Here is a 16,889-nt window from a genome sequence, read left to right on the forward strand (position 1 = left end):
TGACCAGTAACTATACATAGGTCTCATGGATCTTCTTTGGCTACTCTTGGGTTGAATCCACTATTTCTTGGATTCCTTAAGTTTCTCTCCTGTAACTTTCTTAGAAAAAGTATGTACAAAGAAACTTGGAGCCCTTGTGTATCTGACAATGCCTTCATTCTGCCTTCACCTTTTTTTTTTTTTTTAAGATTTCATTTATTTATTAGAACACATGAGAGGAGAAAGGGAGAGAATCCCAAGCAGACTCCACCCTATGCGTGGAGCCTAACTTTGGGCTCGATCTCACAACCCTGAGATCATGACCTGAGCCAAAATCCAAGAGTTGGACTTTTAACTGACTGAGCCACATAGGTGCCCCCTGCCTTCGCATTTGATTGAAGTTTTCTGGGGATAATGTGATAGAAACAAGACTAGAGTATACCAAAGGAGGAAGGACTGGGAAATAGTCTAGAGACGATGGGAAACAGTCTGCCTGATGGGACCCAGAGAGGCTCTGGACTCAGGAACACAGGAGAGGATGGGAGCAAAATGGAAAAGGAGAGGAAACCACAGCCTAGAATATGCCAAATTTTCAACCCAAAACTCTGAAAGCTTTATTTCCTTGTTCCCAAGCATTAAAGATGCTACCACAAAGTTAGATAACGATGGTAATTAATTAACTTGGCATATTGGCTTCAGGTGTAGTTGATGGCGCCCTCGAGGCTTATCTCATGCTGGCACTCAGGGAGCAAGCAGCCTGAGAGTCGGCTCTCCGGCCGTGTACTGTAAAGCAGAGCCTGCTGGCCCATGGACCCTGCTCTGCCCTGTCCCACCTAAAATTTCTACTCAGAGGGACTTGATGGGAAAGTAGTTCTGGTTTTTGTAAAAGAGGAAATCCAGGCCAGAAGCATAATTCTTTTTCTTAAATATAATTGTACAACTAAGAATCATCATGCATACGAGGGGAGTTAGCAACATTTGAGAGAAAGTCCAAGATAAATAGTAAAACCAACCCTGGAGATGATTCAACTGAACTTTTAAAAAATTTTAAATTACTAATTAGGTTTTCAGGAATTATAATCACAAAACTCAGTATATTATTAGGAGAAAGATACAGCCAGGATAAGATAACAGATTACAGATACTGTGGCTGAAATAAAAATTTCAAAGACTAAAGTCAGACTTCCCAGAAAAATAGAAAAAATACGTGAAAACGAAGAAGGAGACCTAGAGAACCAATTCTGTTACGAATCCTAGAAAGTAGAAAATGGAGAAGAAAAATACGTTGACGAGAACTTCCTAGGGATAAATAAAAGGGCCCACTGAAGGCCCAGCACAATGACTGACAAAAGATGTACCAAAACATATTTCATAGTAAAATTTTAGAATATCAAGGAAAGGGGGAGGAGCATAAATGTTTCCAGAGAGCAAAACAGAACCATATTGCCTACCCAGATTTGACACACAGAAAATAAACACAAAAAGTTAGCCATTTTTGTTTAGCTTTTTGATGGCAGTCTTAGAAGTTTTAGGTTGGGGGTGCCTGCGTGGCTCAGTTGGTTAAGCAGCCAACTTTTGGTTTCTCAAGTCATGATCTTATGGGTCGCGGGATCAAACCCCGCATTGGGCTCCACACTCAGCGAGGAGTCTGCTTGAGGATTCTCTCCCTTTGCCTCTCTCTCCACTCATTCTCTCTCTCTCTCTCTCTCTCAAATAATGTTTAAAAAGAGAAGTTTTAGATTGAAAATTAGGTATATTCTATTGCATGGCTTTCTCCCCCTCGCATCCTGTTTATCTTTGGGAGATTTAAAATCAGTTTAAATTTCCATTTAAAAATATCTTTTTAAGATTTATTTTTCTTTATTTTAGAGAGAGTGCAAGCAGGGGAGGGGCAGAGGGAGAGACTCTCAAGCACACCCCCTGCTGAGCCAGAGGTGGGGCTCAATCTCACAACCCTGAGATCATAACCTGAGCAGAAACCAAGAGTCAGTGACTTAACCAACTGAACCACCGAGGTGCCGCTAAAATTTAAATTACAGGTTTTTTTTTTTTTTAAGATTTTTATTTATTTATTTGAGTTAGAGCAGGCACAAGCAGGGGGCAGGGGCAGAGGGAGAGGGAAAAGCAGGCTCCTTCCTGATCATGACCTGAGCCGAAGGTAGTCGCTTAACTGACTTAGCCATGCAGGCACCCCATAAATTACTTTTTAATTGGTAATTCTCAATCCTAATCTCTGCCAGTTCTCCAAAGATCTTGAACTAATAATTCTTGCACAATCTCAAAAACTGTAGAGCATCTGAAACAAAAGTATCTTGGGGTGCCTGGGTGGCTCAGTCCGTTAAGCATCCGACTCTTGATTTCAGCTCAGGTCATGATCTCATGTTCACTGTGTTCATCTCTATATGAATGGAATTATGGGTATTTTTAAATGTTTTTCCTTTTGCTTGTCCTTGTTTTGTGACTTTTCTGAGATAAGCATTATAATTCTTGTTTATTTTTAAAATAGTAATTTCAGGGCGCCTGGGTGGCTCAGTTGGTTAAGCGACTGCCTTCGGCTCAGGTCATGATCCTGGAGTCCCGGGATCGAGTCCCGCATCGGGCTCCCTGCTCAGCAGGGAGTCTGCTTCTCCCTCTGACCCTCTTCCCTCTCGTACTCTCTCTCTCTCAAATAAATAAATAAAATCTTTAAAAAAAAAATAGTAATTTCATTTAAGGAGAGGGGAAAAGAAAAATGAAAATCTTCAGTTTGGGGATCTGAGTACACCATTCCAAAGAACTGTGGTACAAATTGCTTAATCTTTATATGTTAAGTACTGCTTTTATTTTGAGGATTTCTCTCTCTCTCTCTCTCTCTCTCTCTCTCTCTCTCTCTCTCTCTCTTTTGGCATACATGTGGCAAGTAAGGGCTTTAGTTACATGTTTATACCAAGAATTATCATAATTAATGGAACATAGTTCCATTGGATATTTAACCAACTAGGTCTGCTGAGGGAGTTTAGGAAAACTGTGGTACACAAAAATTTATTTTTTCCACATTGACCAGGATTATAACCAAATCAGATGTGTGAACAGTTACTAAGAAGAGGGGGCCATTGGTCTCATGAAGAATGCCCTGCCTTCTGCAGCTCTGTTTCAGAAGACCAAGAGGGTGACTTACCAGACTGATATTTCTGGGGACGATACAACTATCTGGGCATGCATTTCCATGTCAATCCAGATGGGACTGGAAACAGCTATTCAATTTTATGAATCTCACTGGACATTGTGGATTTACTGGAATTATTCCAGTCATCATGCCCTTTGGTTGTCATTATCTTGCAAATGTGTCAGAGGAAAATGTGCAAATATGGCAGTGACTGTAAAACTGGCACATGGCATTTATTAATCCTGAGGAAAAGCATATGTACTATTTTTCAGTATGATTATCATGGATATGCTAGAACTATTTCTTGAAAACAAACCTTTTTATTACTTCTGTGTGAATTTATTTAACAAAACTGTTTTGTCGTGTCTAAGGAAAGTTCTAGAGGTTAGATATTTAATTGTAAATATGTGAGGAAACCCTTAATGAAGAATTCAGAATAAAAACAGAAAAAGCACAGGTATCTGGGAATTCAAATGTTAAGATACATGAGAAAATGTTAAATTGATGAGTGAACTTGTGACAGCAGTAGCATTTTAAATTTCTAAAGACTTATCCTGTGTGTGTATATATATATAAAAAAAGCAGCAGCACCGATTTTTATAAGTATTGTTTGACTTTAATACTAGATGATATAGTCTCAGCCTTAATTCTACATTTTCATTATTTTGTAATTTTTATTACTATTTTTAAAGAGTTAAAGAAGTCGTACACTCCCACATTAATGTAATAATAGTCTGCTAGAAAGTTGCTGCAAAAACGTTCGAATTGTGTATTAATTCAAGCTAATGTATGTCAATATATATGTCTTTGTGTAAGTCCAGGACTATTGGTTTGTGAAGTTATTTTGTAAGGAAATGCTTTTGGTACAGTTTTGTGTCCCAGGAAATGTGTGTGTTTTTTAATCCTTTCTGAATATACAGTGAGGTTAATAAAGAGGATTGTTTCTTCCCTATTGAATGTGTTTTCCTTTTTTAACGTTGAAAGCTCTATAAAAGATTACCTTGGTAAAAACTATTACAATATTGATCTATCTTTATAATTGGAAGTCATTTAACTGTTTTGTTGAAGAAGGAAACAAATTGGCAAAAATTTAGCTAAAGGAAAGATTGGATTCCTTTTAAATGATACTAGTTCTTACTAGTTAAATGATAGTGCTAAAAAAGAGTTCCATCTTCCAAATTGTGTATACTTTTGACTGTATGACTTATTTACAAGCACTATGAAATGGGTGAGATTGTTTTTTAGTATGTAATTTTCAAATAATACTTGTTAGTAAAAAGTTTGCATTTGTGTCTTTTTTATACTGTCAGAATATCTTCAGGTTATATCAGCTAAATATTTTCATGGGATCATCTCTTCCTCTTCATGACTATGTAATTTTATTTGTAAAATTATACATGTTAATTTAAGATATTTTTTTGAAGTCTGTTGAACACCTAGTATTTCTTTTGACTTCAAAAAGAGGTTGCTACTTTTCATTATCACATACAGGTTTAAATTTAGGAATAGATCAGTAGCAACATTAAAATTCATTGTAGGACATTTGGCCTTAAAATATTATATTAAATATAAAGTGATGTTTCTCCAAATCTGGCTCTGTACAAGCAATTATTTCATTTACAGATTCATCAGTAACCTGAGTGTGAAGATATCCTACTGTTTGAAATTAATTCCCTTTTGGAGAGTGATCAAATTGGTGTTACAGAATCACCTATCCCAGCAACAAACAATTCATAGTATAGACAGACATTCTTAATATATTTTATGTTAGGAAGCCTAAATTCAAGATAAAATAATGTCTGATAGTATCAAATAGATTCCCAGTATTCTGATTCTTTAGGCCATGCTCCAATAAACAAATGTGGAATAGAAAATATTAGTAATTATATCTCCATAAAGTACTGTATTTAAATCCTTGCAAATAGCATTTGCATACATTTACTTTTCTCACCTGTGTTTCTCCCCCACAGTTTTTTTTTTTAAGGTTTTATTTATTTGGGGGGCGCCTGGGTGGCTCAGTCATTAAGCGTCTGCCTTCGGCTCAGGTCATGGTCCCAGGGTCCTGGGATCGAGCCCCACATCGGGCTCCCTGCGCAGCGGGAAGCCTGCTTCTCCCTCTCCCACTCCCCCTGCTTGTGTTCCCTCTCTCACTGTGTCTCTCTGTCAAATAAATAAGTAAAATCTTAAAAAAAAAAAAAAAAGATTTTATTTGTCGGAGAGAGAGAGCAGGCAAAAGCAGGGGCAGTGGCAGGCAGAGGGAGATGCAGTCTCCCTGCTGAGCAAGGAACCCACTGCAGGACTTGATCCCAGGACCCTGGGATCATGACCTGAGCCGAAAGCAGACGCTTCACTGACTGAGCCACCCAGGCGTCCCTGTCCCCCACAGTTACTCTTAACTCTATTTTTTAATTCTTGAGAGAAATAGAACATTGGATCTCATTTTTCTGTGTTTATTTTGGTAAGTTTTATTTTAAGAAGAATTATATACCTTGACTACTTGATAGTCCGTTGGTGTACTTAAATATAATTGGAATTCAGTTTTATACTTTAAAATAGCAGGAATAATACCAATATAGAATGAGACCATTATTTATGTTGTGCTAGAAATTAAGGACAATATTTAAAAGCCAGGGGAATCTTTGTATTCTTATATCATTTAGATATGAGTTCTGTGATATATTTAGTGATAAACAGTTAGCAAATTTAGTAAAAAAATTTATTTCCATGCTTTTATAGACCAGAAGTATGTTTTGATTTGTTAAACTTGTTACGTATTTCCTCTCTTCAGTAGTTTTGCAGAGTGAATTACTTCTTTGAAGAACTGACAAGTCAATCGTGGATCCTTTTGTCAAATACTAATGAAAAGTCAGAAGAATCATAAACCAATCAGATCTGTTTAAAAGTAATATATTGAGCTTTGGCTACATTTGTATTAAATATTCAGGTGCTAACTGCCCAATGTTTTATATAGTAGAATTTAGATTATTAGATAATATAGAATTTAGAATGGAATGCAAATTGCATATTTATAAATATGAATTCTGAGATGATTCAAAATGTAAAACCAAAAAGTTGGCCTTAGTTATTTGAAATACAGAATGATTTTTATTGCAACATTTATAAATTCATTAATTTAGCAAATACTTACATCTGCTATTTTGCAAACCAGTGTGTCTAACTTATGGCAGAAGATAATAGCTACCAATTAATGAGTAACATGCTGAATAAAACATTTACATGTTATTTACAGATGATACATAAGATTAAAAACAGATTAAAAAGATGGAAAAGGATACATCATGCAAACAGCAATCACAGCAAATTTGGAGTGATGCTAATAGACAAAATTAAAACATGTTCTTAAAAAGGGACATTTTATAATGATAAAAGGGTGAATCCATTAGGAAGATATAACAATTATAAATATACGTGCTTCTAATGACAGAGTACCAAAATACATGAAGCACAAACTGACAGAAATGAAGAAAGACAATTCAGCAATAATAGTTGGAGACCATATGCCCTGTTTTCAATTATGGTTAAAACAACTATACCAAACACAATAGAAGACATGGACACTATAAACCAACTAGACTTAACAGACATCTAGAACATAGCAGCCAATAACAATATGTATTCTCAAGCACACAAGAATATTTCTCATGATGACCATAGACTAGAGCATAAAACCTTTAAAAATTTAAAAGGACAAAAAATATGTTCTCTGATCACAATGCAGTCAAATTTGAAACGATTGCCTGGGTGGCTCAGTCGTTAAGTATCTGCCTTCAGCTCAGGTCATGATCCCAGGGTCCTGGGATCGAGCCCCACATCGGGGTCCCTGCTTGGCGGGAAGCCTGCTTCTCCCTCTCCCACTCCCCCTGCTTGTGTTCCCTGTCTCAGTGTCTTTCTCTGTCAAATAAATAAAATCTAAAAAAAAAAAAAATTTGAAACATAACGGAAAACTGGGAAACTCACAATATATGGAAATTAAACAAGACTACTCCTAGGTAATCAATGGATCAAAAAAATTTTTTTAATTATGAAATATTTTGAGATGAGTGAAAACACATAACATCAGAATTTATGGGATGCAGCTAAAGCAGTGCTTAGAGGGTAACTTAGAGCTGTAAATGATACAGAAAAAAGATCTCAATAACCTAATCTTTTACCTTAAAGAGAAAACTAAACTTTAAGCAGGAAGAAAATAGAGGTTAGGGTGGAAGTGAATAGAATGAAATAAAGACTAGAAATACGAGAAAAAGTAATGAAACCAGAAGTTTTTTTGAAAAGATCAACAAAGTTGATAAAATTTTGACCAAGAAATGTAGTTTTGACCAAGAAAAAAAGAATATACTGAATGGAGACTACAGTTGACTCTTGAACAACATGGGGATTAGGAGCACCAAACCCTGCCCCCCCCCACCACACACACTTTCAAAAATCATAAAACTTTGACTCTCCAAAAACGTAATCACCTATTGTTGACCAGAAACCTTACTGATAACAGTTGACACATTTTGTGTGTTATGAATTACATACTGTATTCCTACCATAAGGTAAGCTAGAAAGAGAATGTTAAGGTCATAAGGAAGAGAAAATATGTTTATGGTACTGTACTATACTGAAAAAAAATTTGCATATAAGTGGACCCATGCAGCTCAAATTTGTATTGGTCAAGGGTCAACTTTATAGTAGAATCAGAAATTAAAGAGTGACATTACTACTAACTTTACATAAATAAAAAGGATTATAAAGGAATACAATGAACAATTATATGTGAACAAATGAGATAGATGAAATAAATTCCTAGAAAGATACAAGCTACTGGAACGGACTCAAAAAATAGACAACTGAATAGACCTATACAAGTGACAAGATTGGATCAGTAATAAAAAACTCACAAAAGCCAAGGCCCAAGTGGCTTTACCACAGAATTCTGCCGAACATTTAAAAGAGTAATACCAACACTTTTTTGTAGGTCATATGCTATTTAATAAAAGACAAATAAGTTAATTCTCTTTTCCTTTTTAGTATTTGCCTAAAGAGAAAAATCTTGAAATTTGTAGGGATTTCTGATGCCAGGAAATCATAAAATGTAGAATATTTAGCAATCAGGTTGGCTTAGCTCATGGCAATCAGCATATGTCCAACTATGATTTGCATTCCACTTATGCTGAGATATCCTTGCTCAGGTTGAACATACTGTGAGTATAAGATCTCTTTTTCTAAGAAAGAAGATGGAATCTTTGGATAATGGCCTCACTGAATTGTTAAGTCAGCTATCTCCAAATTTTGGTGATTTCCCCAGTTCTTCCATAATGTCTCAGTGCTCTAGCCATCATCTGGTAAGTCATGGTCTTCTGGTTGTCTTTTCCACCAAAGTTGGGCAAGTTTTTCTTTGTTTTGGTTTTGTTTTTTAAGTAATCTCTACCCCCAATATAAAGCTCAAACTCATGACCCTGAGATGAAGAGTCGCATGCTCTTCTGACTGATCCAGCCAGGTGTCCCCTTTCCTTTGTTTTTTGATACAAACAGAAAGACGCCTTTGGTTTTATCTACCCACTGAAATATAAAATGCCATCTCAGGATTATACAGATTCATGAAGGTATTCAAACAGGTGGAGCTTCTTCCTACCTTTGCTTCCCTTTTGCTGGAGAACAACAGGTTGTACTAGCTGGTTTTCAGGAATGTTTAGCAGACAATAGGATCCAGACAATAGGAGCCATTAAAAGGGTTATTCACCGTGACCAAGTAGGATTTATTCTTGGGCTGCAAGGATGGTTCAACATCCGCAAATCAGTGTGATACACTACATTAATAAAAGAAAGGACAAGAATCATATCCTCTCAATAGATGCAGAAAAGGCATTTGACATAGTACAGCATCTTTTTTTTTAAGATTTTATTTATTTGAGCGAAACAGAGATAGCATGTGCAAGGAGGAGAGGGAGAAGGATGCTTAACCGACTGAGCCACCCAGGCACCCCTACAGCATCCTTTCTTGATTAAAACTCTTCACAGTGTAGGGATAGAAAGAACATACCTCAGTATCATAAAAGCCATATACGAAAATCCCACAGCAAATATCATTCTCAATGGGGAAAAACTGAGAGCTTTTACCCTAAGGTCAGGAACACGACAGGATGTCCACTCTCACCACTGTTGTTCAACATAGTACTAGAAGCCTGAGCCTCAGCAATCAGACAACAAAAAGAAAAGGCATTCGAATCTGCAAAGAAGTGAAACTCTTACTCTTCACATATGACATGATACTCTATGTGGAAAACCCAAAAGACTCCACCCCCAGAGGAATTCAGCAAAGTGGCAGGATATAAAATCAACGCACAGAAATCAGTCACATTTCTATATACAAAAATGAGACAGAAGAAAGAGAAATTAAGGAGTCGATTCCAATTATAATTGCGCCTAAAACCATAGGATACTTAGAAATAAACCTTACCAAAGAGGAAAAGGTTCTGTACTCTGAAAACTATAGAACACTCATGAAAGAAATTGAGGAAGACACAAATGGAAAAACATTCCATACTCATGGGTTGGAAGAACAAATATTGTTAAAACGTCTGTGCTACCCAGAGCAATCTATACATTCAAAGCAATCCCTATCACAATACCACTTACTTTTTCACAGAGCTGGAACAAATAATACTAAAATTTGTATGGAACCAGGAAAGACCCCAATTAGCCAAAGGAATGTTGAAAAAGAAAACCAAAGCTGGTGGCATCACAATTCCAGACTTCAAGCTCTATTACAAAACTGTAATCATCAAGACAGTATGGTACTGGCACAAAAACAGACACATGGATCAATGGAACAGAATAGAGAACCCAGAAAAGGACCCTCAACTCTTATGGTCAACTAGGTGGAAAGCATATCCAATGGAAAACAGTCTCTTCAACAAATGGTATTGGGAAAATTGGACAGCCACAGGCAGAAGAATGAAACTGGCCCATTTCCTTACACCACACACAAAAACAGACTCAAAATGGATGAAAGACCTAAATGTGAGACAGGAATCCATCAAAATCCCAGAGGAGAACACAAGCAGCAACCTCTTTGACCTCAGCCACAGCAACTTCTTCCTAGATACATCACCAAAGGCAAGGGAAGCAAGGGCAAAAATGAACTTTTGGGACTTCATCAAGATAAAAAGCTTTTGCACAGCAAGGAAACAGTCGACAAAACCAAAACACAACTGACAGAATGGGAAAAGATATTTGCAAATAACATATCAGATAAAGGGCTAGTATCAAAAATCTATAAAGAACTTATCAAACTCAACACCCAAAGAACAAATAATTCAATCAAGAAATGGGCAGAAGACATGAACAGACATTTCTGCAAAGACATCCAGATGGCCAACAGACACATGAAAAATTGCTCAACATCACTCGGCATCCGGGAAATACAAATCAAAACCACAATGAGATACCCCCTCACACCAGTCAGAATGGCTAAAATTAACAAGTCAGGAAACAACAGATGTTGGCGAGGATGCGGAGAAAGAACCCTCCTACACTGTTGGTGGGAATGCAAGCTGGTGCAGCCACTCTGGAAAACAGGATGGAGGTTCTTCAAAAAGTTGAAAATAGAGCTACCCTACGACCCAGCAATTACACTACTGGGTATTTACCCCAAAGATACAAATGTAGTGATCCGATGGGGCACCTGCACCCCAATGTTTATAACAGCAATGTCCACAATAGCCAAACTATGGAAAGACCCCAAATGTCCATCAACAGATGAATGGATAAAGAAGATGTCGTATATATACATATATATATACATATATATGTATATAAACACACAATGGAATATTACAGGGCCATCAAAAAATGAAATCTTGCCATTTGCAAAGAACTAGAGGGTATTATGCTAAGCAAAATAAGCCAATTAGAGAAAGACAATTGTCATATGATCTCACTGATATGCAGAATTTAAGAAACAAGGCAGAGGATCATAGGGGAAAAGAGGAAAAAATGAAACAAGATGAAACCAGAGAGGGAGATAAACCATAAGAGACTCTTAATCTCAGGAAAAAAGTGAGGGTTACTGGAGGGGAGGGGGGGTGGGGGAATGGGGTGGCTAAGTAATGGACATTGGGGAGGGTATGTGTTGTGGTGAGCAGTGGGTGTTGTGTAAGACTGATGAATCACAGACCTATACCCCTGAAGCAAATTATACATTTTATGTCAATTAAAAAAATTAAAAAATTTTAAAAATCATACTTTAATGGAATAGTCTTCTCTAACTTGCTTATTTCACTTAACATGTTTGTGAAATTCATCCACACTGATGTGCCTATCAGTAGTTCATCCATGTTCATTGCTGTATGGTATTCTATCATACCATATTGTATATGTACCAAATTTATTCATTTTACTTTAATGAACATTTGAGTTGCATCCTGTTTCTGACTGTTAGAAACAATATTCCTTAGAACATTTTAATATAAGTCTCCCAGTGTACGTGTACAAGATCTTGTCTATGTTCTATATCTAGGGGTGTGATTGACAGGTTTGAGGGTATGTGGACTGTTCAAATGTAAAAAGTAATACAGAATTGTTTTCCAAAGCAGCTGTTCCAGTCTATTCTCCCAGCAGCAGTATATGAGAGTTTCTGTCTGCATTCACCCTAAATAGTGATTGTTGTCAGATTTAAAAATTTTTGTCAATCTTGTAGTAAGTAATGGTATCTACATCTTAGATATATTTTTTTATTATTTTAGTCACCATACATTACATCATTAGTTTTTGATGTAGTGTTCCATGATTCATCATTTGCATATAACACCCAGTGCTCATTACAACACGTGCCCTCCTTAATACCCATCTTAAATATTCGGTATTTATTTGCACTTCCGTGATATTAATGAGATTGAGCATATTTTTTTATTGGCCACTTGAGTTTTGTCTTTTGTGAAGTGCAGATTCTAGTCTTTTGTCCATTTTTCTGTTGGATTGTCTTTTTCTTGTTAATTTGTTGTTCTTGATTTGTTAAGTTCCTGTATCCATTCTTTATCAGTTACATGTTGCCAACATGTGAGAAGACCTGGAGGAACCCAGGAGAGCTTCAAGAACAGGTGAAGACTCCAGGGTCTTTCAGGTGGAGTTTAAGTTCTCCAGACATGGAGAAAATTCCACAGAGAGGGAACAGTTTATGCAACAATTGTATTTGTTGAAGGACCTCCAATCAGCATAATTGGAAAAGGTAAAAAGGAGAAAGAACCACTTTCCCTTCTCAGCTCTCCCCAGGCAAATTAGATTTGCTTCTGGATTTAACATTCTTAGTTTTAATGTGGATGAAACAGATTTGTGTGTTTCTCCAGTTTGGGCTTTCACTATGCTCTTTGAAGCCTCATCTCTGATAAAATACATTTCTGGGCAAGAGGGAGGCGGGAAATTTAGGGAAACCATCCTCTTTAAAAAAAAAAAAAAAAAAGTTGTTTTTGTCATCCAGACTTGCTCCCTTAAGATTTTTGAAGTACCCTAAAGAAGTGTTTAAAACTCCAACCTAAAGAGATTATTAGATTATTCATAATGAATCCATCCTTCAGAGAACAAAATTTATTCGTATTTCCCTGGGCATCATTTAGGAACAGGAGGCAGTTCAAAGCCTGAGATGGATTTTCCTCTTATTTGTTATTTCTACAGTTGACAGATCTTTTTGGCTAAGCAGGGATTTGGCAATGTTGGGTTCTTGATTCCAGCTTTTTCAAAGTACAGTTAAGGAAAATTGTAATTCTGAGGTGACATACGTTTGAAACCTTATTTGGCCCCTATTACCTCATTCATCAGAGCAAGAAGCAATCTGGCTGGAGATCACATGCTGTGGCCCAGGGAGAGGGTGACTCTTATTTTGTTCTCCGACTGACTGGGCCTCAGAGCGGGGTGGAGAAGGACTGAAAATAGTCATTTCTTGGCTGCACTGGTCAGGAGTCAGGAGGGAGGGCCTGTCTCACATGGGTCCATTTACAAGTGAGAAAGAGAAACAAGGTCTCCGGAGGTTGGCCTCACCAGCTACGATGGATATGATGTGATCAGAGTTGGTTAAGGCCCAAGGAAAACTTTACAGAGGTTTAGATTTATTTATTTACATTTGTTCAGAGATAAAACTGAGTGTACGCTTCTGTTCTAAGTTTGAGTTTTCAACTTGTTTTCAAGTTAGCATCCCCAGATCCCAGTTCTCTCCCAAATTTAATGCCACTTTCCTCCCTATGTATAAAACGTATGTTAATTCGTTCAACTCATGAAAGTCAGACATCGTCTGCTTTCTTTCACTTATACAACAAATGTTATAAAATAAAGTGCTATGTGTCAGACACTGTGCCAACTATAGGGATAAAATATAAGATGAATTAGAAAGATTTTTCAACAAACATCTATTCAAAACTAATTGATGATGCTGGAAGTCAAAATCAGTGTGACTTTTAGGAAGGATTAATGATTGGAAGGAGCCATGAGGGGCCCTGGGGTGCTGCTCATGTTTTGCTTCATGATCTGGGTGCTGGTTACATAGCTCTGTTCACTTCATGAAAATTCATTGAGTCACTATGACTTAGGCACTTTTTTATAAGAATGCTATACTTTGGGGCACCTGGGTGGCTCAGTCGGTTAAGTGTCTGCCTTCAGCTCAGGTCATGATCCCTCTAATGCTTCCCCTGCTTGTGCTCTGTCACTCTCTCTGTCAAATAAATAAATAAATAATAAATCTTTAAAAAAAATAAAGAATGCTATACTTTGATAAAATTCACAGGAGAAAACCATAATCTACAAATATTTATTTATTTTTAAGGATTTTATTTATTTATTTGACAGAGAGAGCATGAGCACAAGCAGGGGGAGGGGCAGTGGGAGAGGGAGAAGCAGGTCCCCACTGAGCAGGGAGCCCGATGCAGGACTCGATCCCAGGACCCTGGGATCATGACCTGAGCTGAAGGCAGACACTTAACCGACTGAGCCAATAGGTGCCCCCATACAAATATTTATTTTTTAAAATCCTTCATGAAACTGGAATCCCTAGTACTAAAAGGGAAGATTCTTTTTGGGTTGAAACACATTGGAACTGAGTTCTGATAGTTTTTTTTTCTAATATTCTTCCTATTTCTCCCAGGAATCCTGGCACCACTTTGCCCTCAAACAGCCCTTTGGAAAGCATATCCTCAGAATAGTCAGGGAATAAAATATTTTGGCTTTTGTATTTTTAAAAGCTAGGGGAAAACATGTAAGGGTGCACTAGAAAACTAAGGCACTTCCCTGCTTGACCCCTCAACCTTCTCTGAATATGAAACTCTTGTCTCACCTGTATTTTCCATTAGTCAAAAGATATTAGTAACTTTCATCTGCCCATGGCTTACTATTTATGTTGTTTTAGGTTTTTTAACCAATGAATGTTCAAAGATGTCAATGGGGCCTAGAAAGAGAGTGGCATTTGAACAGACCCTTCCCTGCTCTGCACTATTTAAATGCGCTAGAACCAAGCCAGAGCATTTAAATAGAATGCAGCACCACAGTGCTGTGTTCTTACTTAGCTCCTAAGGATGAGTTTAAGTGATTAAGTGCAAGAAGACAGAGCCAACAAAGCTCATGCAAATATCCACCTTCATCAACCAACCAAAGATCCAAGTCTTTGGTGCTTAATCAACTTTTTTTTTTTAATAATACAAACTTCAAAAAGTTACCAAAATGTGCATGAGGTAATCACCGAAGAACTTGATCCAAGTAGTTTTGACTTACAGAAGACCAGTTCTTTCTCATTTTTGGATTTTATTATTTACATTGACATTTACTAATGTTTTAGCCTTTATAAAGGCTAAACAAACATAGCGTGGCTTTCAGTTCATTTTAGGCCTCTTAGAGTAACCATATAATTTATTGTCCAAACCCAGGCACTCTTGAAGATGAAAGGAGACACTAAAAGTAATTAATAGTGTTAACTGATCCACAACAGGAGTAACCTGGGACTGACCTGGGGCAAATCAGGACATCTGGTTATTCTACCTATTGTTAGATAAGGGAAAAAGAGAACCAGAGTCATTTTGTTTTGTTTTCCACGAGCCTCTACTGCTCTCCTTCCTGTTGAGTACTCCTCAGTCCTACCTGGCCTCTCTGCCTCACCTACCCCCTGGCTACATCGAAGACCACATACCTTAGTCTGGCTACTCTACCAGCTGACCACATTAGAAACATACCAGGTACAAGGTCTCATTAATTGCCCCTTCCTCGCTAGCAATCACATTCATTTTTTTTTAAAGATTTTATTTATTTATCTGACAGAGAGAGACACAGCGAGAGAAGGAACACAAGCAGGGGGAGTGGGAGAGGGAGAAGCAGGCTCTGCTTCTTCATCACCTAGCTATGTAGTTTTTACTATGTTATAGTCTATGTACTGAATGTAATGCTATGTTAAATCATTTCAGTCAATTAAGATGAGAAAGAACCCAATCTGTTTTTCTCTGGCTCCTACATTGCCCGGTACAGTGTTGAATATGCACAAGTTCCTCAATATGCTTACTGACCAAGCAAATCTTTTGATGGCCACAAAATTCTAAGAACTTTCCCTTTTCCTCCCAAATGTAACATTTTCTTACTGTTCCTGGACTTGAGTTGAAATACATTCATCCTCGTTATTCACAGATTCTGTATTTGTAAACTGGCCTACTTGCTGAATTTATTTTTAAATCCAAAAGCCATACTTGTAGCATTTTCATGGTCATCTGTGACTTGCGCAGAGAAGGAAACACTTCCTTGCCCGACATGCGCATTCCCTGCTGAGATCCAGCAAGACAGTGCTCTGCCTTCTCTTTTTTCCCTCTCATACTGCAAATAAGTGTCCTTTTCATGGTAAATTTAGTGCCACTTTTTTTTTTTTTTGCATTTTATGCTCTTTGTTGATGATTTTGCTGTTTAAAATGACCCCCAAGCATAGTGCTGAAGGGCTAGCTAGTGTTCCTAAGCACAACATGGCTGTCATGTGCCTTATGGGAGAAAATACGTGTTAACTTAGTTAAGCTCTGTTCAGGCATGAGTTACAGTGATGTTGGCCATGAGTTCAATGTTACAGAATCAATAATATGTACTGAAGAAAGAAAATAGTTTATGTAACTAAGTGGGCTCTCCAGAAGTGGGGAGATCATTTTTTGTACTTTGTGTTTTAATGTTTACTTTAAAGAGCTAGGAATGTAAATGCTTTCAGGTAGAAAACCTTTATTTTTGAAAATTGAACAAATGCATCTATGTTGGGAAACCTTTTGCAGGTTGATATGGGGCAAAATATGTAATTATTCTATAGTAAGTTTGTATGAGTAATTTGAAAAAGGCAATTCTTCCTTAAATTTAGTTAATCTGTCTTTAAAAGAAAATTGGATGTAACCATTTTGCCAGATTGATATATTTCTTTTGGAGCATAAAATTTGTGCTGTTGCTGACCAACAAACATAAAATATGGTAACTGGAATTGCCTGTGCACAGCAGTGTGCCTGACTATGTATAATACAGTAGTGTAGTCTCAGTTATTTCTAAAAGTAATCATGGAAACAAGTATGCTTTACTTTACCTAAAACTTTCCAAATTTAAACTATTTTTGAATGTAAGGGATTTGTAGTATCATTAGCTTGTTGAGCAGAGACTTGCTTTGAATCTCGTTTTCAGTGCTCAGAAACCAGCTGCGGTTACTTTAAGTGCATGAACAGAATGATCACTAGTGGCCTGAGGCCACCATATTACACAGGTATTTGCCACAGAT

At 37.1% G+C, this 16,889-nt stretch overlaps 1 protein-coding gene and 1 pseudogene across 5 annotated transcripts in view; one reads left to right on the forward strand and one right to left on the reverse strand.

Moving 5' to 3' along the window:
- SMCHD1 (structural maintenance of chromosomes flexible hinge domain containing 1) overlaps positions 1 to 4,076 on the forward strand; it is a 139,473-nt gene extending 135,397 nt beyond the window's left edge. For 4 of the 5 annotated variants that reach the window (XM_025886893.2, XM_025886895.2, XM_025886894.2 and 1 more), the window contains one exon: positions 3,023 to 4,076. Coding sequence is in view for 3 of the 5 variants with exons in the window: in XM_025886895.2 (XP_025742680.1) it covers positions 3,023 to 3,047 (25 nt within the window). In the remaining 2 variants the exon portion in view is untranslated. Of the gene's footprint in view, positions 1 to 1,848; positions 2,483 to 3,022 lie in introns of those variants that run through there. The other variant, XM_073898459.1, reaches the window with a different exon arrangement.
- A 4,155-nt stretch (positions 4,077 to 8,231) lies between these two features.
- On the reverse strand, positions 8,232 to 15,903 carry LOC112835022 (transcription factor Spi-C pseudogene; annotated as a pseudogene).
- Positions 15,904 to 16,889: the final 986 nt, after the last annotated feature.

Source organism: Callorhinus ursinus, unplaced genomic scaffold (genome assembly GCF_003265705.2).
Source record: "Callorhinus ursinus isolate GAN/ISIS: 27379988/994484 unplaced genomic scaffold, GSC_fseal_2.0 scaffold11, whole genome shotgun sequence".
Classification (NCBI taxonomy): Eukaryota; Metazoa; Chordata; class Mammalia; order Carnivora; family Otariidae; genus Callorhinus; species Callorhinus ursinus.